The following is a 27,896-nucleotide window of genomic DNA, read 5'->3' as shown; positions in this document are numbered from 1 at the left end:
ATGTAAAGCTTCCGCCACGTCTCTGCCACAATATCAGCACTCAGTCTAAGCAGTATGATGAGGGATAATTAGCGTCGACTGACAAGCAGGGCCTTGGCACCCACTTTTCTCACCGAGAGTGAGGTAATGAAAAATACAACACCACTGTCATCACCTTTGGGTTCCTGATTGCATTATCAAAACTACAGCCGCACTTGGCATCTGGGTGTGACCTTGTTAACTGCCAGGGTAATTAAGTTTAACCAATTGGGAGAGAGGATGATAAATTATTAGCGGGGAAGATTTTGTTCACATTTTATTAAATTGGCCTGTCAAAGGGGTCGGCCAAATTATCTGGGGCCTCGTTTGCTGGAGGCCGGCCATATTGCTGCATCTGTTACAATTATTTATAATTTCAAGCAGTCAAAAAAAAAAAATAAAAAAAGAAGAAAAAAATACAACCATGAAGTTCGTTCGGCAGCAGCCGCGTAAAGCAATTTACAAATTATCTGATGAGGGAGTGTTTGAGGATTTTCTCTCATTTCCAGCCAGCAGAGAAGAGATTGGGAAACAGAGAGAGAGAGAAAGGAGAGAAAAAGAGAGAGAGAGAGAGAGAGAGTATAAGAGGAAGAGAGAGAGTAGTGCTGTAATTACAGAACACGATTAGGCTCTTGTGGGACTGAATGGTGCGGGAGGTCCCAGTGTAGATGGGGCAGGAACATATGGAGGAGGCTCGTGATTGCGCTCCCTGAGGCTCGTGACCCGTCTGCTGGCTCAGGAGCGAGGGATGCATGCGAATGAGAGAGTGAGAGAGAGAAAGAAAGAGAGAGAGAGCTAATGTTCGACACATGCACCATTTATACCACAAAACAAACTGGACCAGCACTAATTACCCAGCCGGCATTAATCAGGACTCAGACCTGTACTGAGCCAGATCAGGAATGGGTCTAGTCTTTGGGTTGTGGAGGGCTTTCTTTCACTCATGTGCATGTACACAGAGAGGAAAGCAAGAAATAACACATTTTCTTAGTCTTTAGTAGTGGTGCTCTGATTGGGCAAATCAATTTCAGACTTTGTGAACAATGGCTCAGTGAAAAATAAAACACATTTTCCTCCTTGGCCAAAATTTTGTTGACCAGCCATTTCACGTTTGCACTTGAGCTACGTCCGGCCAATGAGAATGGTGCAAGCTGAACCCCTAATCATCACACACTTGCCTAAAACCGTGTCGAGTTGTTAAAGCTACACCATGTACTTATTGGAGATCTGAAGCCCTCTCTGGTGGAGATAAGTAATTGCATGCAATGTGCAAAAGAACATTTTGTAACGAACGTTGTTTGTACTTCAGACCCTCACGAGCGGATGAATCTGATGATTGCAAGCATGTTGGTAGAGTTTTCAAAGAGAACTCAAGTCAACACTTGGAGAACGACATGTCTTCTGAGGATGTAAGTGAATTATCTACTATTGTAATCATCATGGATATAATGTTGATTGTACATTTGAGACCTGAACATTGAGAGAGACTTTCTTTTTGAGACTATCAAAAACAAAGATTATCATTCTAGGCTTTGCAAGTTGACTCGCAACTGTGCATGCACACATATTTAGCATGTTTTTCTCTCTCTCCTGACTAAGTAATGCCACTTCTTTCAATTTTAACAAAAAAAAAAATCAAAAATAGTGCAGCTTTACTTAATCTCTTACTGATTTGCTTATGTGGTTTCTAACACTGTATGACATGCTGTTACCTATAAAAATTAATAAAAGTACAAACAATGCTAAGGCTTCGCTGATCTTACTGTTTTCATGCAACACACTTTTCCACTTTTTATTACAATCCATATTAACCTCATATCTCCAGCGTAAAACAAAAGAAGCAAACATATCTTGGTTGACTGACTAAATTTAAAGGGGGTCGGGGGGGCTCTGAAAATTAGATTTTTCACTGAACTATGGCTTGAACTAACCAGCTGTCCATGGTTGCTGCTGCCATTCTTTCTGTATTCCTGAAATATGGTCGGTTAGTGTGTGATATTGTCTCATACTATACTCAGTCAAGCGAAGCGTTCCTAAGTGCGGAATCAGGATAGTCATATTAATGTTTGCTTCCCCACAAGAGACATTACATTTATAGAAACAGCAAATAGCATCTGTTTTACCTGCATCAGATCACATCAACACTAGGCATCCCATTTTCACAACAATTTTCAGCCTGTCCTAAGTGCTTCTGAATGTATTTTAATTTATTATTGTTCATTCTCTCTCTCTGTTTAATTTTAACATCCTTTATTCTTCAGCCAAATTTTAATGAGTTAATTGTAAGCATTACTTTGTTATAAAGGCTGAAGCACACACTTTTTGTGCGCATTGTCATAGAAAACGCATCATGCAAAAGTCTTTGAGAGACAAGAGAAAATCAAGCCCCACTTTTGCTTCAGATCTGAAAAAATCCACAGGTGTTTCTGTCCATCCTTCCACTGTGAGAAGACAACTCAACACTATGGGTATGAAAGAATGCTCAGATGTCAAGAAGCCTTTACTGAGAAAAGAAAATTTGGAAATCAAAGAAAGAACCTGCTGGAGAACAATGAACTAGCCACCCCAGAGTCCAGACCTAAGAATCACTGAATGTGTTTGGGATTATCTGGATCATCAGAAACAGAAAATGCAACCAACTTCCAAGACTGAACTTTGGAGATGGAAAATATCAGATAAAAAGCAGATTTCTTTGAAAAGCTAAAAGCAAGTCTCCTGAAAAGACTGAAAGCTGTAATAGAGGGTGGACACACTAAATACTGAGGCCTTGGTGTAATTCTTTTATTTAAAACATTGTTTTCTGCTATTTTCCCAATTCAGAAAAACTTTACTTGCATTTAATGGACATTCTGACTGGAAATCAAATAAATGAAGGGTGGTCTTGCCTTCTACCTAGTGCTGTAGATATATGTTGTTGTGAATGTTAAGGTTGCGTGCATGTGTGTAAGGAAAAATATTTAGTAAGTAAAGATACTGTGTGTGTGTGTGTGTGTGTGTGCGTGTGTGTGTGCGCGTGTGTGTGCGCGTGTGTGTGAAATGGAGTTTGGGCAAGGCTGCTGTACAAAGCTCCTGCAGAGGGACAAGAAGTGCAAGTGTGTGTGTGTGTGTGTGTGTGTGTGTGTGTGTGTGTGTGTGTGTGTGTGAGAGAGAGAGAGTGACCTATGGCTCTGGAGCACATGGTCAGGGTTTATTAACGAGCCTCAGTACACACAGCTCTGATCTAATGAGAACACTCGAGCTGCTGCAGACAAAAAACACTGCGGCCGCACGATCACAGCACAACTGCAGCCGAAACACAGCCAACTAAAGCAGCCCTGAGATCAAACTAAACACCAAATGGACAAAAAAAGAGGGTCCGATTTAATTTAGCCTGTTCTTCAAGCCAAACGGGTTATTTTTAAAATGTAATTCCAGCTTTTAATTTAACAATTTTCAGATTAGTATGGTAAAGGAAGTCTGAAATCTTATATGTCTAGGACCACTATAACGTACAGAGTTACAGTTTCCAAGTTCATTATCTGATATTTGCAGATGAGAAAAGAAAATTACAGATTCATCTTAATTTGCCAAAATAGTGTCCTAATGTATTATGACTCCAGTGGTGTCCTAACTTTTGTTTTAGGCTTACATTTCTACTGATAGTCAGTTGTACTGAAAAACACTAGGCTATGTGGGGTATATGAAAACATATTAAAGTTACTGTTTTGCTTCCTTCACAGGAGACATTACATTCATGGAATATGCAAACAGCATCTGTTTCATCTTTATCAGATCACATTCATCTGCCAGACGGAAGGGGCACTAGGCGAGCCCATGTTTCGAACAGAAATAGTTTGATCTATAGCTCATCAATCTTTCCTATCCAAGTCTTTATTGCTTGTGAATGTCTTTAAAATCTTTTATGAGCTCTTTTTTTATCTGAAGCTCACACTATATGGAGTAAATAAACCCATGAAACACACTAGCACTGGGGTTCTTGAGTTGGGGATCCCGAAATGGTTCTGGGAGTCGCAAGAGTGGTGCGATAAACACATTTACCTTATAAAACACAAAGAAAATAATTTTCACGAGTGGCTGGTGAAAAAGTCATATTACTTAAACAGGAAAGAAAAATGAATTAATTCCCGTTAGCATTAAATTTTACTTCAGGCCAAGGTGAACTTTAACACCACAAATTTAAGAACCTTGGTAGTGTCATCCAAAAACAAAACAAAAGGGCTGCTGTGGCATCATCTTTCCGAAAAATATTAAACAAAGAAGCATTCCTCAGTCAATATACTGTTAATTATCACTCACAGTTGCAAAAACAGTTAACCAGCTAACTTTAACAGTTCACTGAACAATACTTTTCCTCCCAAATATTACGCTCCTTCTCAAAATATTTTTAACCCTAAAAAAGGGCCGCACTCTGAAAAAAGGTCAAGAACCCCTGAAGCAACACATTTCCTGTACTTTTTATTAGCCAAACTTGCAATGTAATCAATATTATTTGCTTTTTTCAACAAAAAGTTTTCCCATTTTAAATCAACTGCCTATTTAAATAACATGAACCAAATAAAGTGCTACATCAAAAGAGCTCATGCTAATAATGAGAAGAACATGCAGCTGTTTGTTAAGAGAAATAGCATAGTGTGCAGGGAAGGCAGGCTACCTGGGAAACAAAAACTGGGCTTGGCAAAAAAAAGGAAAACGAAGCTGGGGAGCAGCGACGAACTCATTAAACAGCAGGGGGTGCTGTAACAATATTTTAGTTATGTTGCTAAAACTTCCAGTTCACTGCAATTTGACTTTACAAAGTATTATATCTATGTTAAATAATTAGATATATATTATGTCTAGTTAAATATAACTTACACTTTCGCTTACGTTACTTTGATAGGCCTCAGTTGAACCTGTTTCATCGGTTGCTGGGTAACAGACTAGTTGAGGATTTCGTAACTGTGTTAAAAATGTTATCTTGAACTTGTCGGATCTTAAAGGGCCCATATCCCTTGCATTTCTGATTTTCACTACTTATTTCACTTATCATTTGTGTGGGTTTGTGTACCAAAAACAATTCATTCGTATTTAGTTTTTATACAATCATTTTCAATCTCCCTTTATCCTTAGAACAGGCTATTTTTTTAAATGCCGCCTTTAAGACTGATATATGTAAATGAGCTCTGTTTTGATTGGCTACTCTGTATTGCACCCCTTTCTGAAACATTCCTTAACTTCAGTGCTTACAGACACTACATAAATGGGGTTTTTTTATTATTTATTTTATTTTTTTTACAAGAGAAAAACAATAAATTCTAAATGGGCTGTTTTGCAGCCTAGTTTACATGGTTCCTAGTTTTATGTACTGTACGGACTGAGACATGAACAGTACATTTCGCAACTATCACTGCTTGTATTTGAAACTTTAAAATTGCTTATATACCACATTAAACTCTTACCTCAAAAAAGCAAGGGAAGTTTGATTTTGCATGATGTCCTTTAACTTAGGCCTAAGATAAAATGTTTCTGTTATGTGGCTCAAGTTTCCTATAGAAATCTGTTTTTATTATTAATCATTCATTTTTGTAAATTATTGACAGTCACAGCCTCTTTAAAATCCTTAAATCTATATCACTGAATATAAATCACTTTAAAACCAGTCAGTTCTAGAAGTTTCAGTCTTTTCCCACAAGGTAAAAGAGCTAATAAACTGAATATTGATTTCCACCCTTTTTTGACCACATATGCTGAAAAGCATTCAATCCAAAAGAATAAACCACATACTAATATCCTTCTTATGTGGCTTGTGGTGTAAAATGGACTAATACTTATTTATTTATTTACAGACTTACTTTTTATTTATTTTTAAGCAAACATGATGGAGCTGGCTAATTGGCAGAGCGGCGGTGTGTAGCGATCTATCTGCTTCCTCCGTCACCGTGAAACATTTAAACCCCAAACACACACCGGCTGGCTCTCAGTATGCGGCGGCTGCTCCACATGATGGTCCTGATCAAAGGAAACACGGCTACTCTTCTAAACATGACCCCACATAACAAGCCGTGTGTGTGTGGGGAGCTGACACTTCAATTATACATCTGACAGCTCCTGCGTATGCTAACGCTAATAACACACAGGCGGCACATACACACACACACGCCAACGCTATCGGAGGAAGCAGCTCGGTCTCCAGGCCTTCTGGGAAAGGGATGGCGAGAAAGAGAGAGAGAGCGAGGAAAAAGAGAGGAAGAGAGTGAAGACTATACAACTTTCATCACCTATGAGTAATATTCTCTCTCTCAAGGTTTAACGAACTGCTTTCATTATTTTTCATCTCACAGCTTATAAGGCAGCGTATTCAATAACCAAAAACAACATAAAAAGCTAAATCAAAACAACTCAGCTCAAACTCTTTGCCACCAAAATACCCCGAGCACTGTACTGTTCGTAAAATGACAAACATGACACTCCAGTGGCGCAAAGCTACTAGTCAAGGTCAAAAGGGAATCTGGAGTTATCTTTTTGGTTCAGTGTATGATGCACATCTTGCACAGAACTCAGAATCATGCAATGCTAACTGATGATTAATTGCCATATAAACAAGTGCGATTAACAATCTATCTTGTTTTGTTTGTTGTATGCAGCTATTACAGTACAATCCTGAAGAGGCCAAACTGGCTGAGTAGCTCCCAATTGATAAAAGAAAGAGCTCGAGCTCAAATAAACAAACATTACTCACTGCTGCCTTCTAAAGCCGTCATTAACAAATACGAAATCAACAAACATTACTTACTGCTCCCCTCTAAAGGTGTGAATATCAAATCAACAAACATTACTCACCGCTGCCCTATTAATGTATTCTTAACAAACATCAAATAAGCAAGCATTGCTCACCTCTAGAGGTGTTTTTTTCCTCATGTTTTGACATTTATGGCTCGAATTGAAGGCCTAGCTCTAATGGTTCGCCAGTGGGTCTAACATCTGATTGTCAAAATAAGTCTATCATTACAAAACTCTTTAAACAAATCAAATAATTTAAAAATGTTTTATTTAACCAGTCTTCAGGGAGATTAACAGTTAGATGAGAAGACACCATATAGCCTAACATTCCTCACACTGTGTTTAAAACAAATACAAAATGGGTTATAGCTTATGTTGAATGTTTGAGTGTATAACACCAAATATTCTAAATGAAACTTCTCAACTGCATGTGTTAGATATGCTAACGGATGCACCTCTGCCCATCAGAGTCAAATTAGCAATTATCATTTAGTTATTTAGTCTTTAAACAGAATGCAATGTAAACTTAGTGTTAGTCTATTTAAATAAAGAACTGAAAGTTAGAGTATTGAATTGTTTAGCACATAGCAGCACTGAAAAAGCACTGAACTTTCAACACCTCATGCAATAGTAACTGAGATAATAGAATTTTTCAGCTGGAGCAATGTACCAACACTTTTTTTCAAATTCAACACCATCAACAGATTTACTGCAGCTGCTAGGAAAAGAATGCGAATGCTTCAACTCTGGTTCCTCAGAAGCTCACATGTACTAAGTTGTAGGAGGCTAGGATGTTGGATGTGTCTAGAATAATGAACAGAGCTGTAGATGTTTCTAAAATGACTGACAAAGCTGTAAAACATCAAAAACGAGAGGAAAGTAAATAAACAATCAAGAACGTTTCACATTTCAAATATTGAGGCGAACTTGGCATTCCAGTGGTGCTATATAGTAAAGGTCAAAAGGGAATCTAACAGAGCTATCAAATCTTTCTGGCCCAAAACTCTACCTACATCACTCATAAGATGTATATCATAATCCAATTTTTTTAACAATAGACTAACATTATTTAAAAAAATTTCATATTGTTAATTGTTTAACTGTAGCTGCACTGAACAGACTATAAACGCTTTAACTCTATAGTTAATGCTATAGTTCCTCTTCTCGAGGACAGGCTTTATAACACATCATAATCTCACGTCAATTATCTCTAACTGGTAGGTAGCCAGTGTTAGATAGTAACAGACCTCATGTAATCTAGATTACGCAAAGTGATTACAAAAATCAGAGTAGGACACCATTGAAAAGCCATTCTCAGATTACAACTTTTTTGTGGATTACTATGTTTGATTAGACAACAAAAGCAATATGTGTATTTATTAATACATATACATTTTTTGAGCATGCATAATAGCAATGTCACTTTGACTGACTGACTTCTGTGTGATTTTGGGAGAAAGAAGCAAAGGGGAGGGAATATTAAGGCTTTATAAAACCAGTAACCAGATTATGAAACCAAATATTTCCATCATATTTCCCTTGATTTTTGTTAAAAGAGGAGTCTGAAGTAATATGCAAACAATGTAAAAGTTTCAAAATGTGCCTTTCACTCCTCATTGCATACAGTTCATATATAAAAACTAAGATGCAAAATTTAATTAATTGTTTGTGATGTCGTGAGAACCGGCTCATTTACAAACATTCACTTTTTTCATCTTACAGTAGTTTGTGCCCACCCATTCACACTGAAGATATAATGAGTGTTTCTGCATGAGGCACAACACAGGGCAGCCAATTAGAACAGAGATCATTCTTTACATATCAGTCTTGAAGGCACAGCAGCCAAAACATATAGTTAAATTCTAAGGTATAAAAAAAGCTTGGAAAATGAATTATAACTATTTTTGGTACATAAAACTACACAAACGTTATAAGTGGAATAGTGTAGAACTCGGGCCTGTTAACTTGAAAACAACCGATAAAAAAATGGGCCATAATGAGAACGTTAATGGAACAATAAAGGGTTAAGGAAGATTAATCATGTTGCGTGCATAATTTAGAGCCACTTATGCAGAACAATGCTGATATGTATTTGTTTTCCTTTTTTAAATTTGTGGCTTTTATGTGTACAGGAAATGTCATGCGACCTATAAAAGGAGGGGATTATTGCATATACAACGTTACAGTTGCAATAGCACATAAAATCATTTTATTTCACAATAAGGTTTCATTTTATTTCATTTATTTAATAATATATAGTGGCCCCAGAAAGTATTTGGATATTTGTGGCATATTAAAAAGGCATTAGATTCATTATGTTATGAAACACAAAACAAACGGTAACGGTTAACAGACCATTTCAACCCTGAAATTTTCTTTCTGGCAAAGCAGTCTTTCAAGCAGCAACTGCTGTGTTTAAGATAGTTATCGTTTGCACAGTTTCTATGCAGACTTCCTCAGGTTTGCATCCTAAAATGTCTTCCGAGTTCATGATCCCATCAATGAACACAAGCTCACTGACACCACAGTAAGAAAAACAGCAAGACCTTGATGTTTCCACCTTTAAAGTATCCTAGCAGAGTCAGGGTGGAACTCTTCGCCATGCTTTCTCTACCGTCAGCATAATGTTGTGCTAAAAGTGTTTCTACCTGAAACAAATACCATTTTGTTACACTTTTTATGAAGTAACAAGAAATTCATTAAGGTTCGCCATCGGCTAAATGGTTACAGTGTCCAAATATTTTCGTATAACATCTAACTACTTTATGTAGACTCTGTTGAGCTAAAATATATTTTTTTGCACATTGTTCAGTTCTAATCTCTCACTAATTACAGCTTGGCTTTGCCCAAATCTGCATGGTGGCACTGTGTTTGTTTGGGGAGAGGGGGGCTATTCTGAGTAGCTGCCCAATACAATTAGAAACTGCTTGTTTGGAGTTTAGAGCCCAAATGCCTGGGGTGGAGTAGTCTGAGTGGTGTGATGAATTGCGACCATAACCACACATTCCCCACACTCCTGACATACACACTCCCAACCAGAACGAGGCACAGGCGGCGCAGTGACAACCCAGGTCATCGCCCCGCACAGCCAGACACAAACCAATGGGAGATCCTCTATCCGCCTGCGGGTTGCCGTGGCGATTGACCACCTGGCAACGGTTGCTGAGCAGGCAGTAATGCGGGCGGAGTCACCTGCGCCTCCAGGTGGGCTACCATCCCAGACCCGCGTCCAGACACTCATGATAAATACCACACACGTCTTCCTCCAAACCAGACATTAATAATGTTGTGCTGTCTGCTCAGGGTAGAGAGACACAGCAAGACTGTATCTCTTCAGAAGTCTACAACTCTTCTAGGAGGTCTCCTTTTAAAACATGTGAACAGAAGTTGTAGATTTAATTTGGTCATTGTTAATACACACTCGCCAGACAGAGCACGTACAGACTAGTATTAGACTAATATATCCACTAGTTTGTGCTGTTTGCAGCTGTGGTCTATTCAGGAATAGCGCCTGATTTTACACGTGTCGCAATTAATTGACTGATCACAAGACAATCTGAAATTAAAAAGCTGGACCTTTTTCATATTAAGCAAGATTCATCATACAGTACCATTTAAAAGACAAGATTTGTTTTCCTGGAACCTTTCATTAAAATGTAACGACGTTTAACCACATTTATAATGTCTTTTTGAGTTTTGATCACTGTGCATTAATGGGTGGAGACATGGGTTTGTTTATCTGCTGTTAACACCATTAGAGGGCAGTGGTGAACAATGCTTGTTGAAGTTTTTTCCACACCTCCAAAGTTCAGTCTTAGAAGCTGGTTGCATTATCTGCTTGTCACAATTCAAGTACTCCCAAACACATTCAACGATGTTAAAGTCGAGGTGTAGGGTAGCTAGTCCACTGTTTTAAAAACACCAGCAGCTTTATGATTTGCAAATTTTATTCATTTTTGTAACAGGTTCTTGACAGTAACACATCCCTTCAGACTGATAGTGTTAAGTTGTGTTCTCACAGTGGAAAGATGGACACAAACACCTGTGGCTTTTTTCAGATTTGAAGCAAGAGTGGAGTTTGATTTTCTCCTTTTTCTCAAAGATGAAAGCTTTAAGTACTGTTTATCTGATGGTGATAGTTTTGGTGGTCTACCAGATCTTGTGTGGTTGTTATGAGCCTCATTTTCTCTACATCTTTAAATAAATGTTTAAACTCCAGTTTTGGCCTTAATGGCTTTTAATAAATAAAGTCTCTTGCTACTGCACAGTACTGTGCACCACAGTTAACGGTCAGATCCTGGTCACCATGACAAAAACACACAAAACTAAAAACAAAGCACTTGCTGTATCTATCATTACTGCTAAAACTATAAATCAACACATTTCAATGGTACCAATAGCCAGTATTAAGCGGTACTACCCCAGCTCAGTACTCTCAGTTGCGAAACTGTGATGGATTTGGGTCCAGACTGACCTGAGAGACAGAAGCTTCTGTTCAGACAAAGTCCTGGCAAACAGCAGCAGCCCCTCCCCCTACCCTCGTCCCTCACCGTGCCGTTCAAAGCCCCTTATTGAAATCAGCAACCCCCCCTCAGCACACACACCCCAACAACCTCAACTCCCACCCACCCGATCGGCACTTTGATCATCTCCAACTTCCAAACATTTAAAATTAAAATAGCGCTCTGTAAAAACCCGTGCATTAGAATTTAACAGGTGTTCGGGAGGAAGTTGTTACAGAATTTCAGATTACGCTGGAATACACACTCCTGTCAGTGCAATTACAGCCGGGGAACCGAAAGCCCTCCTGACTGCACGGTATACCTTGGGATACCTGATCTGTTCACTTTGATGTGGGAAGGTAAAAAAGTTAAGAAACAAAGCAGCCAAGCAGCCGCTACATGTGTTCGGTAAACACGATTTAATATTGATGTTGCGCATCGGATCTCTGCATAAGACATGCGCTGATTATCGCAGCTGCCCAAAAAGATGTGATCTGCTTCCTTATTCTGTTCAAAGAGCCTTGTAGTGCAGACATATACACACACATACACATGCATATCAACTCAAACACACACTCTCTGCTCACATCTTCATCGTCTGGAATGCAGCCCTTACAGATTTGAGTATTAATTACTGAGGGAACTCTGCATAGCTGTACTTAATGACTCACTAATTGATCCATTTATATTTGAACACAGCCTGCATTACTGGACGTTAACGAAAAAAAAAGTAGGGATGCCCTCCCAAAAAAATTCAGCCAAAACCCACCTAGCCAAAACACTATACTGCTGCTCAAATGTTTGCCTAATTTAGAACCAGTTGGGTTGCAGATACATCTGTACAATGATTCTAACAGACCAGTCCTGAGTAACTTCAGAGAATTCATATAATTAGTAGGAAGCTTAGAGGCTGTAAAAAACAAGAAAAGTTTTACATGTGCCAGAATGAGGAGCAGAGCTGTAGAAGATACTAACATGTCTGAGAAAGCTGTACATCAGGAATGAGGAACTAATAAAATTAATATCAAGACAAATAATATTCAGAATGAAGTTCTAATTAAATTCATGCTCAGATTGAGGTTTTAGAAAACAAATTAAATTCAAAACGAAGTTTAAATAAAATGGTGAGGTTAAAATTAATATCCAAAATGAAGATAATAAAAATAAAAGTAATATCCAGAATAAAGAAGAAAAAGAAAAAATAATACTATGAATGAAGTTGTAATAAAATTAATTCAGAATGAAGCAATATTAAAATTAAGATCCAGAAAGAAGTTCTAATAAATTTAATTAACAGGGTTGCAACAAATTGAAAAAGCTAGTAAATAAATTTCAAGGCAGATGATAAAAAAAATTGTAAATGTAAACTTACAGACTAATTGTATTAATTTTTTCTACAGAGGGGAAGAGAGAAAAACAACAACTGTGTATGTTGGCATTTCTTATGTATAGAAATAAGACATTAAAAGAATAAAAAAGAAGACGCATTAGTTTATTACTATATATATATATATATATATATATATACATATATATATATATATAGATATATATATATATATATATATATATACATATAGAAACATTTGGAAACATTGCAATAGTAATAAAGTTCTGATTATTTTGCATTTAAGATTATAGGTTTTACTTATATATACCAGGTCTCAGAGTCTTGAACCTGTAAATTATGATTATTACAAGAATTTGGGGTTTCTTATGTGCATAAATAAAGCATTAAAAAAGGGATAATTACAGCTTATTATTTAACATTTCATAACTTCTTGTAGTTTGTAATATTATCAGATGAAAAAGTTGGGCTTATAGCATTCCTGTAAACGCTGAAGAAGCTGAAATGCACTCGTTTAGAAATGCTACAATGGTTATTTTGCATTACAGAGAGTTTTATTTTATAAAGAAAGTTTCAGTATCTTGCAGCTGTACACTGATTATTAAATTATGTAGTTGAGCCCGTTTATCCCTTTTAAGTGGGTGGGTTCCATCATGCTAAAGTATGAGGGGTCCAATCTGATGAGTCATAAAGAAACATTCCTCTTGCAGCAGAGTGTGTGTTTGTGTGTGTGTGTGTGTGTGTGTGTGTGTGTGTGTGTGTAATGTTTGTGTATGTGAGGGAGTAAAGGAAAAGCACTTCCCTATAAATGGAGCAGCTGTGTAAAATGAACAGTGTGTGGTTAGCCAAAATGCATGTTAAGCAGTGCTCATACACACAGTGAGTGAAGCATGACGTAAACCTCTTCTGCTTTTCTCCACCAAGGCCTTACCTCAAAGAGCTGAGAGTGGGAGGCCAAGGCCTGCGGGCAGCATGTGTGTGTTTGTCGGCTTCAAGCTAAGGATGGGTGATACCACTGATTTTCTTGTCTATGTGATACCAAACAATGTATCCAATGCCAATACAAATACTTTTAAGGGGCAATATTCGACATTTTTCATTTATATCATGTGTGTGGTTTTCTGTACCTAAAACCATTGTGATTTCTTTCAACATGACCATTTTCTAGCCTCTCTTTATCCCGTAGAATAAAACAGGAGTTTTTGTTACAGTGCCCCTAAGACTGATATATCATTTGTCTATGCACCCACTACTGACAGAGGCATTCAAATGCATACACACAGCTTGTATAATCTCCATAGAAAAGCAGTGCCAATAGAATGGGATGCTCTGGAGCAGCTGTGCATGAGCCTAAGTTCACCATGACCAATGCCAAGCGTCCGCTAGAGAGGTATAAATCCCCCCAGCATTGGGCTGTGGAGCAGTGGAACTGCATTCTCTGGAGTGATGGAGCTCCAACACCCCTGGGGTGAGCTTAAGTGGCATTTGCGATCCAGAACTAATCATCCAACATCAGTCCTTGACCTCACTAACTCACTCACTAGTGGTTGAATGCAATCAAATCCTCACAGCAATGTTCCTACATCTAGTATAAAGCCTTCCCAGAAGTGCAGATGCTGTTATTGTAGTTAAGGTGGGGCAAATTCTCTATTAATACCACTGATGCCAGAAGAAATGCTGGAGGAGCAGGCAACTTTTGGATGCAAGTGATCCTGTTTTGTGCCATGTTCAAAATCAATCTGGACAGAAAGTATAGAACAAATTGTCTGGACTGTCCCCTTTGGGGATTGTGTAGGCTGCCTCCACTGTTTGCAAGTTAAATAAGAGCATCAGCTAAATGAACATGCGGAAAAATGAATGCAAATGTACCTGCACTGTGTCTCTTTGCTGTTGCTGGAGCTGCTGGAGTTCAGCCTGGAGTTGGGAGACCTGCTGGTCCCTCTGACGCAACTGCGTGGTAAGGACCAAGTTCCTCTGATGCAGCTCCTCCTCCCTGTGTTGTAGGGCCTGGTACGACACACTCAGTTCACTGTAGAGCTGATGAAGGACAAGAAAGACAGGTAGATGAGAGAAACAAATTGAAGGTTAAAGAAAATGAGTAAGAGACAGAGCTAATGCATACACACAAGACTCTGATTGAAATGAAAACTGTCATTGGTACTGTATACTATAAAAATGAACCAAAAATAGTAGAAGCAACCTTGTAGCCTGAATTCTGTCTGTACTTTTATCATGTTTGCATCATGTTTATAGTTAGCAGTCAGTCATATAGTATCAGAAACCACATAAACAAGCCTATCTGAGCACAACTCAGGGTGAAGTAAGTGTGTGACGATTCAGTACTTGCGAGGTATTACTTGTTAGCTACACTAGCCTTGTAGCTTCAGTGTAAAGCTAAAAAAGCAAACTTCAGACACCAACCATGTCTTGGCTAGCCAACTCCTTTCAGTCAGAAGGAGAAAAATGGTTACATTTGATTCTGTTTAACCTTAAACAGTGCTTTACTGACTGAGATGGCTGTCAGTTGTCTTCATGTGATGGCTAGAACCTGTATTCAGAAAGCGACTTACTGGTGCCCCTCAACATAGTTTTCTTATATGGCTGCAATAAGTCAATGGAACCTTAAATGTTGCCTGATTTTATCAGCTATCAATATCTCACTCACACACACACACACAAACACACCCCCCCCACACACACACACCCACCCACCCACACCAAAGAGCCTATTACTAGGCATGAATGAGAACTGATGAGGTGTTTTCAAAGACACACACATGCATACACACATGCACGCACATCATTTATACAACATCAAGATTTAAGATATCTCATATGTGTTATATTATTGCAAGTTCCATTTATTTAATAATAATGTGTCCCATTTGTACTCTATATACTAAAGCACCTATATGTAAGAATTATATGTCTCATATCACCTATACGTAATAATATGTCCTATATGTATTATATACATGCAAGTATCTATATATAACGTCCCATATTTATTGTATAAATTATGCATTTGTAATAATATACCCCACCCTATGTTCTTAAATAAAAACACAGAGAATACTATTTAAGATACAGAGAACAGAATTAAACATTCAAAACATTGAATGTTTGACACTGAATGAGAGAGAGACTAAATCTCTGAACATTCAGTACAATCAGCTGGACAAGGAACAGAAGAATGAAACATGGGAACACTCTTCATGGAGTTTCCATGGCGACTTGTAAAGGACAGATGCTAAGATCATCAGAAAAAGTAAGGAGGCCTCTTGAGGAGAGACTCCTCTCCTCTGACTCACCTTTTTACACACAGACCATCTCCCTCACACACACACACACACACATACACACACAAATAAGATCAACATTGTCTTTTTTGTTTTTTTAATAAAAGCCACATTTCTTGGGGTAAAAGAGCATGTTTCCTCATGGAGAGCCTAATAATGTCACCACAAACACAACCTGTGCATCTTTTAATCAGATTTGGGTATTTGGATCCCACAAACAGACAAATACACATACACTCATACTCCCTCTGTCAGAGACTCTCTTTATGAGTGCGTGTGTCCTGTACCTTCTGGTATGAGGCAGTGTGTGTGCTGTGTGCCTGTTCTTGGCTGCGCAGGACGTGCTGTGTGTCCAGGTTGAGTCCCTCCAGCTGCTGAATCAGCTCTGCTTGTTCTCCTGCATGCTCCACACTCTGTCTATACAAACCTTGAAGCTCCGCCAGCTCCTGCCTACACACCCACACACACACACACACAAACACACACACACACACACACAAACATAAAAATATTCTAGGGATTAGGGATGCAGATTTTCTAAATTCTTCTGAAATTCTTCTGAAATCCTTCGACCTATAACCGACCATCACTAGTCAACAATTAATCGTTCACCCACAAGCCTAATATCAAGGATGCAGCCAATCAAAATTTCAATCAGAATATGAATAGTTCTAGTTCTTAAAGCTGACTGGCTGAGCCACATCTGAAGCCATTCTAAAATATGATTATATGACAAAAAGACTAAAAAAAGAAAAAATGCTGGGATTTTACTAGGGTGGGCTTAGTACTGAGTACTGTTTTAAAGTTGTATGCAAACCCCCCACCACGTCAAGTCGTGACACATACACACACATACAATCCAGAACATTTTTGTTTTATGACAAATAAAAAATTTTTATGACAAAGATTTTAAAACAAAATCTGTACCAATAATGCTGTAGAAATTCCACTTAATTATTTTATGCATAATTTTTTCTGTATACTTACTTTTGGCTGTAAATGTCTGAAGTGTTGCGTAAAGTGATGGGTATTAATTATTCATATGTACACATCTCATATCCGATATGCTTTCCTGTTCAACAGCAGTCATTTCTGATGCTCTAAATCTTAGCTAAACTGAAATTTCATATGGTCCCTTTTAAAGCCTTGCTGCTTGTGTGTGAGCCTTTGCTGGCTATTTTTTCAATTGACTGCATTTGTTGCAGTCAGTCACTGCTAAAGAGTTTGGCTTTCTTTGCAGTCAGTGTACGTGTAGCATGTTGTATAGAGTGCTCTGTAGTAAGAACTAGAGCTTGAAATATTTGTCTGAACCTGTTCAGGTTTGGATGCCTCTCACTTGCAGGAACCAGTGAATCAATTAAGGAAAGTACAGATCCATTATCCAAATAATACCTGCTCTGTGGGGGTCCCGTTGGGGTCCTGACCATTGAAGAACAGGTTAGAAGTGGGTTAATAAAGTACGCAGAGAAAGAGGTGGACTACAGTCTGTAATTGAAGAGCTACAAAGTCCACCTGAAAGGTACGTGGACCAATAAAACGGACAAAGAGTGTAGATAAAAAGAGGTGTTAATATACTTTTTTAGATGCATATTTTTGTAGGTTAGTATTAACAGTGGCTTGTGAACTTATTGATAAAAAAACAATTTTAACAATTAAAGCATTTCTGAAATGTTAAGCAAAAAGCAAAATATTAAAATCAAAACTGAACAATATGTAAATAAACCTATGACAATACTGCTTTCTAACACTAGCCCCACTTCTCAAACAGCAGTTTTTGTTCAAATTTCAAATAAGAAGTCAACTTCAGCTTTGTCAAATTTTCCCAAGTCATTTGTCTCATACGTGCATCCCACACACTCACACCCTAAACTATCAGACAGCATCAAAAATTGAAAATTATTACAGCTATTCCCGCTTCAGTACCAGCTGGTCCACGGCTTGTTTTGTACATAAGCCCTGACCGTGGCCTTGTCTGATGCAGCTGACTGAGTCAGGTGGTTTCTCTGCCATTACGAGAGAAAGTAGCAATTGCTGTGGTGTCCATGTTAGGCCAAGGCTAAACCCTAAAAGACTGGCCATTCCTTTACGTCCACTGCCTCGGAAAACAAAGTGGATTACCTCAGATGCAACAAACCTCACAGTAGAAGTTGATCGAGTTTTCAATTTAATTTAAAACATGACTGAAACATCCCTGACTAAGCCACTCAACTAAAAGGACTAATGTTAGCATGGTTTGCACCATTTGTACATTGAGTTATCTGCACGTATTCGTGGCATACCGATAAAACAGTTACGACAAATCTCATACAGGAGAAAGAATATCAACCAGTATACTGACGAATACTTCTACTGGTGCTATTTAACACTTTAGGAGATATTGAGCTGGCTCAGGTCAGGTTCAGAGAGAATTTGCCAATCTCAGGTCAGCTTCATACTCTTCATGCAACAAATTGTATCAAATTGTATCGCAGCATATTGTATCGCATCGCATGATAGCTTGGAGTTAACATATTAGCGAGGCACCACTGTATCTTATGGAATAATGAATTTTGTGAATCGTTACATTGTGCTATATAGTGTAGTGTAATGTGCTCCGATACTGTGGCCACTGTTTAGTCACCTGAGCTGCTGAAGCTGCCTTTCTCTCTCTGAAGCCTGTTGCTCTAAAGGAGAAAGCTGAGCAGACAGAGCAGCACTGTGGCCCTGAAACTCCAAAAGCTCCGATCTGGCCTTCACCAACTCCTCCTGCAGCTCCTACAGACAGAGAGAGAGAAAGACAGAAATGCTTATTGTTTTTGCCCTGGAAATTCTGTACCAACAGCCTACAGATAAAACAATCGCTCCATGCATACAGTTAACAGCACACCGTTTATCTAAGAGGAACCAAGAGCAGTTCCAAACGTTCCAATAATTTATAGTAGTTCTGATATTGAAGACATTGATGTAGTATGTACACAATAAGGGTGTAAGGATTTCAATAGAGTATTGAAAAATCAAAAACATGTTAAGCAGTGTATGGAAATGGAAAAATGTATCGCTGGTACACCACTTGCTCTCCTCTGAGTATTATTACATAATCACCTAATCACAGTCATTTGAGATGACTGCAATTATTTGAGATGATCTACTTGTTTTCACTTTCGTAAAGAACCCTGCACATAATTCAGTGTAACTATAGACATTTGTGTCTGTAGAGTTAGCTACCAATTAGGTAGCATGAAAGGCCATTTTGAATTTATTGTGTACATGAGGTGACACGGAAAAAAATGCATTTACATATTGTTTCTAAAGAAGTTTAGCTCTTGATTTGTAAGGAGTGTTTCAGTCCAGACTGCGTGTTGAGTAAGGCACAAAACACAACATCCAAGGAGGACAGAGATCTTTTACCAGGGTTGGGAGGTTTAAAATGTATTCTGTTATAGAAGATGACAAATTTGTCTAACAGTATAATTTGTTTAAGTTTACGTGTGTATACTCAAAGCTTAAAGTTCAGAAATCAAGTTTTGCTCCCCAGGAAAAAAAAGAGTGATTTTAACAGGAAAATTAAGAAAAAAAATTTATTCTGAGACTAAAAGGTCTTAGACTAAGACACAGAAGAACAAGTAATCACTGTAGAACGATCTAGTACATCAGATCAAATGCAATGTTCTTAAAAACTATACTGCTCTCCTGGGACTTTTCCTTATTTGCCTTATTTGTTAAAAATCTGTTGTTATCATGCCAAAGTCAAAACACCTGGATCTGGTAGAAATCATGAGACCCCTCATCAACAATAATCATAAACAGAAGTAATTCTAGAAACTCTAACTGCCCATCCTTTGTGTTCTATCTGCTAAAAGGCTGTACTGGTTCATAAGTTTCATGTTGGTGCGTCATGCTTAGACTTTGATGATCTTGGTTTGTAGATTCTCCCTAATCAGCTCTACAAATAATGATCACTTAGACACATTAATGTTTTGTACCCATCAACTGAAAACTACCGAAGAAATAAAGCAACAATACATGAGTGGTAAACTTTCATTTTCGCATGAGACTTCGCTCTGTTCACATTTCAGACTGTTAGTTTAAACCTGTCAGCTTAACGTCTTGCCCAGCTGTAGAATTTTATGGAGCAACAAATGAGAAATTCTATAGATCAGCTGAATAAAAAAAACTGAGCTTCTGCTGAGAGGGGAGTTCTTTAGAATACCTCTTCTGGCAGCAACACCACCTTCCCCCTTCCCCCAATCAGTCAACGGCGAATTTCAACAAAAGATGACAAGCTTGCTTTTGAGTGTAATCCTGTTGGTAATCACCCTGTTTCTATAATGTACCCGTAATCTGATTACTGTATTTTTTTTTTCCTGTGACTGTAACGGAATATAGTTACTTTTTTTATTACCAACCCTGTCTTTTCAACATATCAGTCTTAAAGGTACAGTAACACAAACAGTCCATTTAAATGTGAGGAACAAATAGACATCAGAAAATACTTGACCTCAGGGAGAAAAAAGAAAACAGAGGATATGGGCCCTTTAAGGTTAATGACATAATATCATAGCTGCAGATTGTGATGTTAGTCCTTAGGTTGGCCTGGCCTGTGCTGTGTGTGACTACATGAGAGACTAAAAGCAACCCAAAATGTACATGACACACAACAGAGTTTTATATTTTATTGTTCATTTCTTGTCTTATTACTCCTTAATATCCCTAAACTTTGTATACAAGTTATTATAAATGTACCTTCATTTGTCACACCAATAAAGCAGTGACAGATTGAAGACAACAAGGAAAAGTGAACGAAAGTGTGAGTGAGAGGCAGAAAGAGACGTGCCTGAGTGCAAGTGTGTGTGTGTGTGTGTGTGTGTGTGGTGGGTCAGTAAGTAGTACATCACAGGACTGCGGTGTGCTAATGAGCTTCACACAGACCCTTCTGCCTGGCATCAAACGCTCAGGCCACAAAGAACACATATACACACACACACAGTATAATTCTTAATAAAACACAGTCACCACACACCTCATTTCACCTATATGTATAAGCTCCTCAAAACCACTATGTCTACACTTTGAACAGGAGCTAGTCTGTGATATTTTGGTAAGTGAAATACTTTTAAATCTAGTCTAAATTACTAATATTTTTTATTATTTTTTATTAAGATTGCCTTAAGAATATAAGATCATTCAACTTCTTTCTAGATGTTTCTTCATTTGTTTACCTGTTTTAAGTCACTTCATCTAGTGAGAGAGTCTTATGCTTATTCTTATTTAAAGAAATAATGCTTGATAGATGCAAAATTATCTACTAATAGAATCTCTAGATAAAATCTCTTAATATAAATAAAAAATAGAAATACACTGCATAATCAAATAATGTTCTTACAACAATCACATAATAAGAAATGTTAGAAATTTAGAGTAGATTGAGTATGATTTCAACCTTCTCCTAAACACACACCCACCGGCGGACAGGTTTAGAGACAAACGGAAAAACAGATAAAGCCTTTACCACCCCACCCCACCCCCTAAAACAAACAAAAAACAAAACACCGCAGTGACACTCAACCTGCTTCTAACCTGCAACAAATAAACACACACAAACAGATTAAAGCCCAGGTGTATGCAACATTTTCTGCATCTGTGTGTTAAAGTACAGCTCAGTAGTGATACTCTGCGGAAACTGCACTGATTCAGCTAATTAGCCACATGCAAAATGAAAGGCGGGGGGCTATACACACTCCTAGCAGAGTGGCAGGGGGGTCACACACAGTCCCAGCTGAGTGGGGTGATATTGAGTTTGGCCCCCACCATGTAACAAAGTCATTATTTCGCCCCCCCTCTGAACAGGGTTATCAATATTTAAAATGTGTGGAAAACCAAGAGAAGTTCGTTTGCATTCTCAGCAGAGAGAGGGGTAAGATCAGTGAAGGTGTCAAAAGCAGACTAGAGAGAGAGAGAGAGAGAGAGAGAAAAAAGACAGAGGGAACATAAGAGAGGGACAGAGAAATAAAGAGCATGAGAGATACAAAAATACTACAAAGAGACTGAGACGATAGTGAAAAAAACACTGAGTGGATGAATGAGGATGAGTGTTATAAGGTGTGTGTGTGTGTGTGTGTGTGTGTGTGTGTGTGTGAGTGTAACTCCACCTTTACTCTGGCTGTGTGTAGCTCCTCCTGCCTCCTGCTGTTCTCCTGCACTGTGTTGAGCTCCTGCTGTAGAACACTGCAGCGCTCCTGCAGACCACGCCTGGCCTCCTCAGCTTCACTCTGCACACGCTTCTCCTTCTCCTCGCGCTCCTTATCATATTCCTGCAGCTCCTAAGAAAGAGAGAGAGAGAATGCAAGAGAGAGAGAGAGAGATAGAGTATGTACTGTGTGCTGGATAAAAAGCAGGACTGATGGATGAACAACGACGGTGAAGTGTTACTACACTGTTACTACAAGTGCTGAAGAGATGGATGGAGGGATAAACAATAGAAGAAATGTAGGGATACAGCGTTAGGATGTTGAAGAGTTAAAGGCATGAAGGTATGAAGTTGTGCAGAGATTGAGGGATGAAGCAATGGCGTGCTGAAGAGATGGAAGGAGGAGGTGTTGGATGGAGGGACAGTGGTGGGGATGGAGTGACAAAGTTTTGGTGAGATCAAGGAACAAAGAGGATTGCAAAAGCAAATGCAAAAGATGATGCTAGGATGAAGTGTTGGAATGATGAAGTGAGGGTGGGATGACATGTTGGAGATGGAGATGCTGAAGCGATGGAGTGACAGAGAGATGAAATGTTAGATGTGTTGTACAGATAAAGCATTGAGTGCTGCAGAGATGAATGGATGGAGGAATTAAGTGTTGGAGAGATAGAGGTGTATTGAGATGGAGAGATGGAATGATGACTTGGAGTGTAGAAGAGATTTAGTGTTGAACTGATGGAGGGATGAAATATGAAGGTATCTGAGTAATATAAGGATTGTGATGACAGGGAAGCTCACACGTAACAGTGAAGGTCACCGGGGAGGGTGAAAGTGACAGGTGATGGTCACTACTCATGGTGAAGATCACCTGTAGTAGTGAGTGTGGCTTCTTTGTCTAGGACAGGTGGAGGTGCAGGAATGTTTAAGCTTTAATGACATTAACTTTAGCTTTAATGAGGACACTGCACTGTAAGGCCATTAGTCCAGCCACACTGCCTTTGATGCCGGCACCACTGTTCAGCTGCTGCCTTCTCCATCCCTCCCTTCAACACACACACACGCACACACAAACACACACACACACACACACACACACACACTCCCAGACATGCACTTTATGAATTAATCATCCCAGTCCCATCACATCACAATTAGGGAAAAGCCACATGCACCCATATCCTTCATCCCATGCCTATCATTAAGTATTTATCCTCAAAAGTTTGTTTCTTTCTGAGCAGCCTTTGCCCTGAGCTCAGGAAAAGCATGTTTTTCTCCCCCCCTTCCCCTCCCTAAGTGATTTTAGGCCTCAGGCTATGGCCTCGGGGGGCTCTATAGCTGGTGTCACTTCAAAAAGACGTGGCGGGTGAAAATCTGTCCGAACCTGAAGCTGTCGAGTTTTATTGGCCAGTTTGTGGCGCAGGCCTGCCAGCTCCTTCTTCATCAGTTCTCGCTCTTCCTCTCTATCGTGCTGCCTCTGGCCCAGGCTGCTCAGCTCCTGCCGCTGCGCTGTCACTTCCTGTTTGAAAAGCCACACACAGTAGAAGTGGAGACAGCTGTTAGCAAAGAGTAACGTCCACATGTGGACAGACCTTGAATCATTCGTCTGGAGCTGACAAGAGCTGACTGTTCACATGAGGTCTGGACATTATTTCTTGATTATTTGTCATGTTTTGTCCTACATTTACCCCTGCTTTAGTTCTTCTCCCTAATCTAATTCTTCCTGCCAACTTTTATTACCCTAATAAAAATTGTAAGGGTATGTATGTGGGTCCACACTTCAATTCCCCACTAATTAAAGCAATAAGACACCTGTGGCCATGAGTTACAGTGATTTTTACCACAGGTAAAGGGTGTTTTTGGCATGATGCAGAGAAAAAACACAATATAATAAAATACAATATAGTAATGGCCAATAAATAATTACCTATCAATAGTAATTATGATAAACAAGTCTTCCACCAAGAAATAGTTTTTTTTTTTCAACAGAAGGTAACAGTTGGACAACATATGGACCATTGAATGGTGACCTATACACCACTGAATGATGACCTATACAAGTTATAAAATCACAAATCATGAATATATGTCATAACACAATAGCAATGTCTAATGTGGAAACCTTCACTTAATATGCATTTTGTTATTTCATTTTATTTATTTCATTTCATTCTACTTCATCCTTAATATGATTACAGTAATTTGAAAATAGATTTGCAATGATATGTAAACACCAAGCTAACACGCTAAGTTTAATACTGCTTATTTCAGATTTACCTTAAACACAGACAGCTTAAACTTAAAACATTAAAGCAACACATTTTCACTTTGTATATAGAACAAACACTTTACAGTAAATCCTTAAGTAATCCAGTTGATAGGAGTGGTTGTGTGTGTATACTGAGTATCATCTAACAAATTTAAACATTGATCAGAATTTAGTTTCACTGTTTTTACTGTATAATTCATAGTAGTTACTGAATAAATATTGGTATTACATAATGTACTATACAAATTGAACAACTCATAGCAGACACTGAACATTTAATAGCAGTTACTGAATAATTAATAGTAGATACTGATTATTTAATAGCAGATACTGAATAATTCATAGCAGTTACTGAATAATTCATAGTAGACAGTGAATCATTTATAGTAAGTACTTAATAATTCATAGCAGTTACTGTACAATAAACCTTCATTATTATAAACTGAAAAATGCAGTTTAAGGCTTATATTTGTTTTTGTTTTTTTTTTTAATCTGGCATGCTGGAGTCACATCATGCCAATTAATACATATTTTGTAGAACATTTTCTAAAGTTTTAAGGAGTAAAAATGTTTACTGCAGTGTTATTAGAAAAATTCTTGAACAACGATTTCTGTGAGTAATAGCTCATTTATATAAGAGCTCAAAGCACTATAGTCATAGCAATAGATTCACCCTAAACTTCAGTGGGTGGTATTGTGCCAGCTGAAAGCCAGCAACACTGAGACATCACGCTGTGAATAAGCTTTAACACCACACATTCATTCACAGTGAGAAGACGACTCAGCTTTCTTAGGTAATACGAGCATAAGAATCAGCCCATTAGCAAATTAGCTTCTGATATTAGCAGAAAAATCACACACAGCCAATCATTCAGCCTTGGCAAGGGTTCTTATTACCACACACACACACACACACACACACACACACACAGCTGCTGAAACACTGTTGCCCTTTTAACACACTCTGCCTGGGTTGGCTCCGGCGTCAGGCTAATCCTGCGCTGGCCGCGGATATTTCAAAAATAACACCGAGCTCTGGGACGCAATTAATTGCCATGTTGAGGGAAATCACTTGAATCTTTCCAGATAGCGGATTTACGCCTTGGTCTGCGCACCATGCAAAAACGGCTTTAATAGAGATTTATACCACAAGTGGAACTCAATTCAAAACGTTGATAATGAGGTAGGCAAGCACTGCCTTAACCCCAGTAGTGCTCAATTGGTAGGAAAAAAGGTTTAAAGAAGTTAAGAGGTCTAGGACAGAAAGATTAGCATTAGAAATTCCCAGTGCAGTTCAAAAATGAAAGCTAATTATGTTACAAAAATGTAAGAAGAGGGTAAGGGAGGAGAGATTGTCAAAGTTACTGTGGCAACGCAGGAGGAGAGGCAGGATTCAGCGGACCATCACACAGCCAAGGAAGTAAAAAGCAATTAATCACCATTTGGGTTCGTTTGGCGGCAATTTTGGATGAGATGATAGATGCCAGTGGTCTGGAGGACAGTACCCACAATCCTTAGTGCTAATGAGTCTCACTCAACTTTTAATGGCCGTATTCCATTCACTACGTACTGTAACAACTAAATCAGCTTTGGAGTATCTGATATAAATGTACAGTGAACAGGCCGATACCGAAAAGACACGCCACAATGCTTACTCCAAAGAAGGGGGGAAAAAAAAGTAAAAACAACTAAAAGCTCTAATGTGTGCATTACCAGACTGACCACCAAAGTGCTGAAAAAGTTTTTTTTCTTTTTCATTTCTGTAAAAAGTCAAGAGTCATTATTGTGGTTTTGCAATACTATATAAAGTAATTACATAATTAGTCACATAGTGAGCTACAGAAAAACGCATAGTACTGTACGAAAGGCACCTAAGCATATTGTTTAAAACCATTTAGTTTGACAATAAGTGCATTAAAAAAAACACACAACATTAGGACAGATGCAAATAAACATAAATACAGTAAAGGAACAAGAATTTATTTTTTCAAAAATGTAGTTGATGTCTTATAATCTTGAAGAACAAAGTTTCCAGAGCTCTCCTGGAAGCCCCCAGTCATTACATAGACATAACATTTGCACTGTACTGTATATTCACATCTGGTGACATTCTGTGAGGTTCAAGTCTCACTGTAACAATCATCTCTTCTACTTAAAAACACAAATATGGGATGGACTGAATGTACAGAATCTGCACTTACCAAAGAATTTCTGTGCATGTTTCAGTAAGCGACAAGTGATAAATGGTTCAAGTAAAATTCCAAGAAAATATAACATTTTTGGACACAATTGATTTTTCATATCAAAGCTTTTTTGGAACACTGCTGTGTTGTTTGCGCCAGACAAAATAAGAATGAACAAGCACAATGTAGATTGTGTAGACATAAAGATGTAATTTACAAAACAGGCTAATGGTGACACTACGTAGGCTATTTTGACAAGAATCAAAGAGTTTCACAGCCTCATTCAGGAGCTGAAACTCTCTGAGCACTTTCACCCAACAGTTTTTTTTAACAGTTTTTATATTTGTCAAAAAAGTTGAAAAAAATGAGGGCATGACATCTGTAAAAGTTTTAGCATCTGAAAAATCACAGTTGGTGTGCAGGTTAAATTCAGAAACCTTCAGAAACATTGTTCTACTGTTTCATTTTAAAAAGTCCACACTAACACTATATAATGTTCAAATGATCCACACAATCATTCCAACAGATTGTAATATACTACAGGAAGAACAGGGGGTGATTTCGCTTCTATCGTTTCATTTAAAAAGTGCTCTATAATGCTCTATATTGCTCAAAGGATCCACATGACCGTTTTGTAAAAAAATTTAAACACTAATGCTCTATACTGTTAAAAATAAAAGGTACTGTGCAGGTACATTTTTCATTCATCAGGGTACAAACAATATAAATGTACCCTCAAAGGTACAATAGTGATTTTGAAGGTCCTGTTGTGTACCTTAAAAAAATTATTTCCCGGGTGAAAAGTATGTATTTTTTAATCTTTTCATAAGCTAATATTTTAAAACAGAACAATGACATAAAAAGTCTAGAGATGAGACAGAGTGTGTGGAGTCAATTTAATGGATTATGGTACAACTATGTTCCCTGACTAAAAGTACTGAGATGTACCCTTGAGGAGACAGATTGTAATACACTATAGGAATCTGTGGGGAGATTTGGCTTTTACTGTTTCATTTGAAAGCAACATATATTGCTCTATAATGATCGTCTGATGATGTCATTCTGACAGAATATAATGCAGGACGTTTTGGGGATGATATGTCTTCCATTATCCAACTAAAACAAAACCTCTATAATGCTCTATAATGCTTATATGATGCACCCAGTCATTGTAAAAGATTGTAATACACTACATAAAAAAAAGGGAGCAATATGGCTTCTATCGTTTCACTACATCAGAAAAAGAATAAATCGCTTTTGGCTTGGATGGCAAAAGGAGAGGAACTGAAAAAGGCATAACAGTCAGATTGATCGATTGATCGAATGACAGTCAATAGATTACTTGACTAGGAATA

At 38.1% G+C, this 27,896-nt stretch overlaps 1 protein-coding gene across 1 annotated transcript in view; it reads right to left on the bottom strand.

Annotated features, from left to right (window-relative positions):
* Positions 1 to 27,896, bottom strand: part of cntln (centlein, centrosomal protein) — a 156,758-nt gene that overhangs the window by 111,105 nt on the left and 17,757 nt on the right. Inside the window, exons 5-9 of the mRNA XM_036574811.1 lie at positions 23,474 to 23,608; positions 22,055 to 22,225; positions 18,547 to 18,680; positions 16,214 to 16,376; positions 14,497 to 14,664 (exon numbers count right to left, since the gene is read on the bottom strand). Coding sequence (XP_036430704.1) covers positions 14,497 to 14,664; positions 16,214 to 16,376; positions 18,547 to 18,680; positions 22,055 to 22,225; positions 23,474 to 23,608 — 771 coding nt within the window. The remainder of the gene's footprint in view (positions 1 to 14,496; positions 14,665 to 16,213; positions 16,377 to 18,546; positions 18,681 to 22,054; positions 22,226 to 23,473; positions 23,609 to 27,896) is intronic.

The sequence above is a fragment of the Colossoma macropomum genome, unplaced genomic scaffold (assembly GCF_904425465.1).
Source record: "Colossoma macropomum unplaced genomic scaffold, Colossoma_macropomum, whole genome shotgun sequence".
Lineage (NCBI taxonomy): Eukaryota > Metazoa > Chordata > Actinopteri > Characiformes > Serrasalmidae > Colossoma > Colossoma macropomum.
Note: the sequence above shows the minus strand (reverse complement) of the source record. Positions and strands in the feature narration are given on the sequence as shown.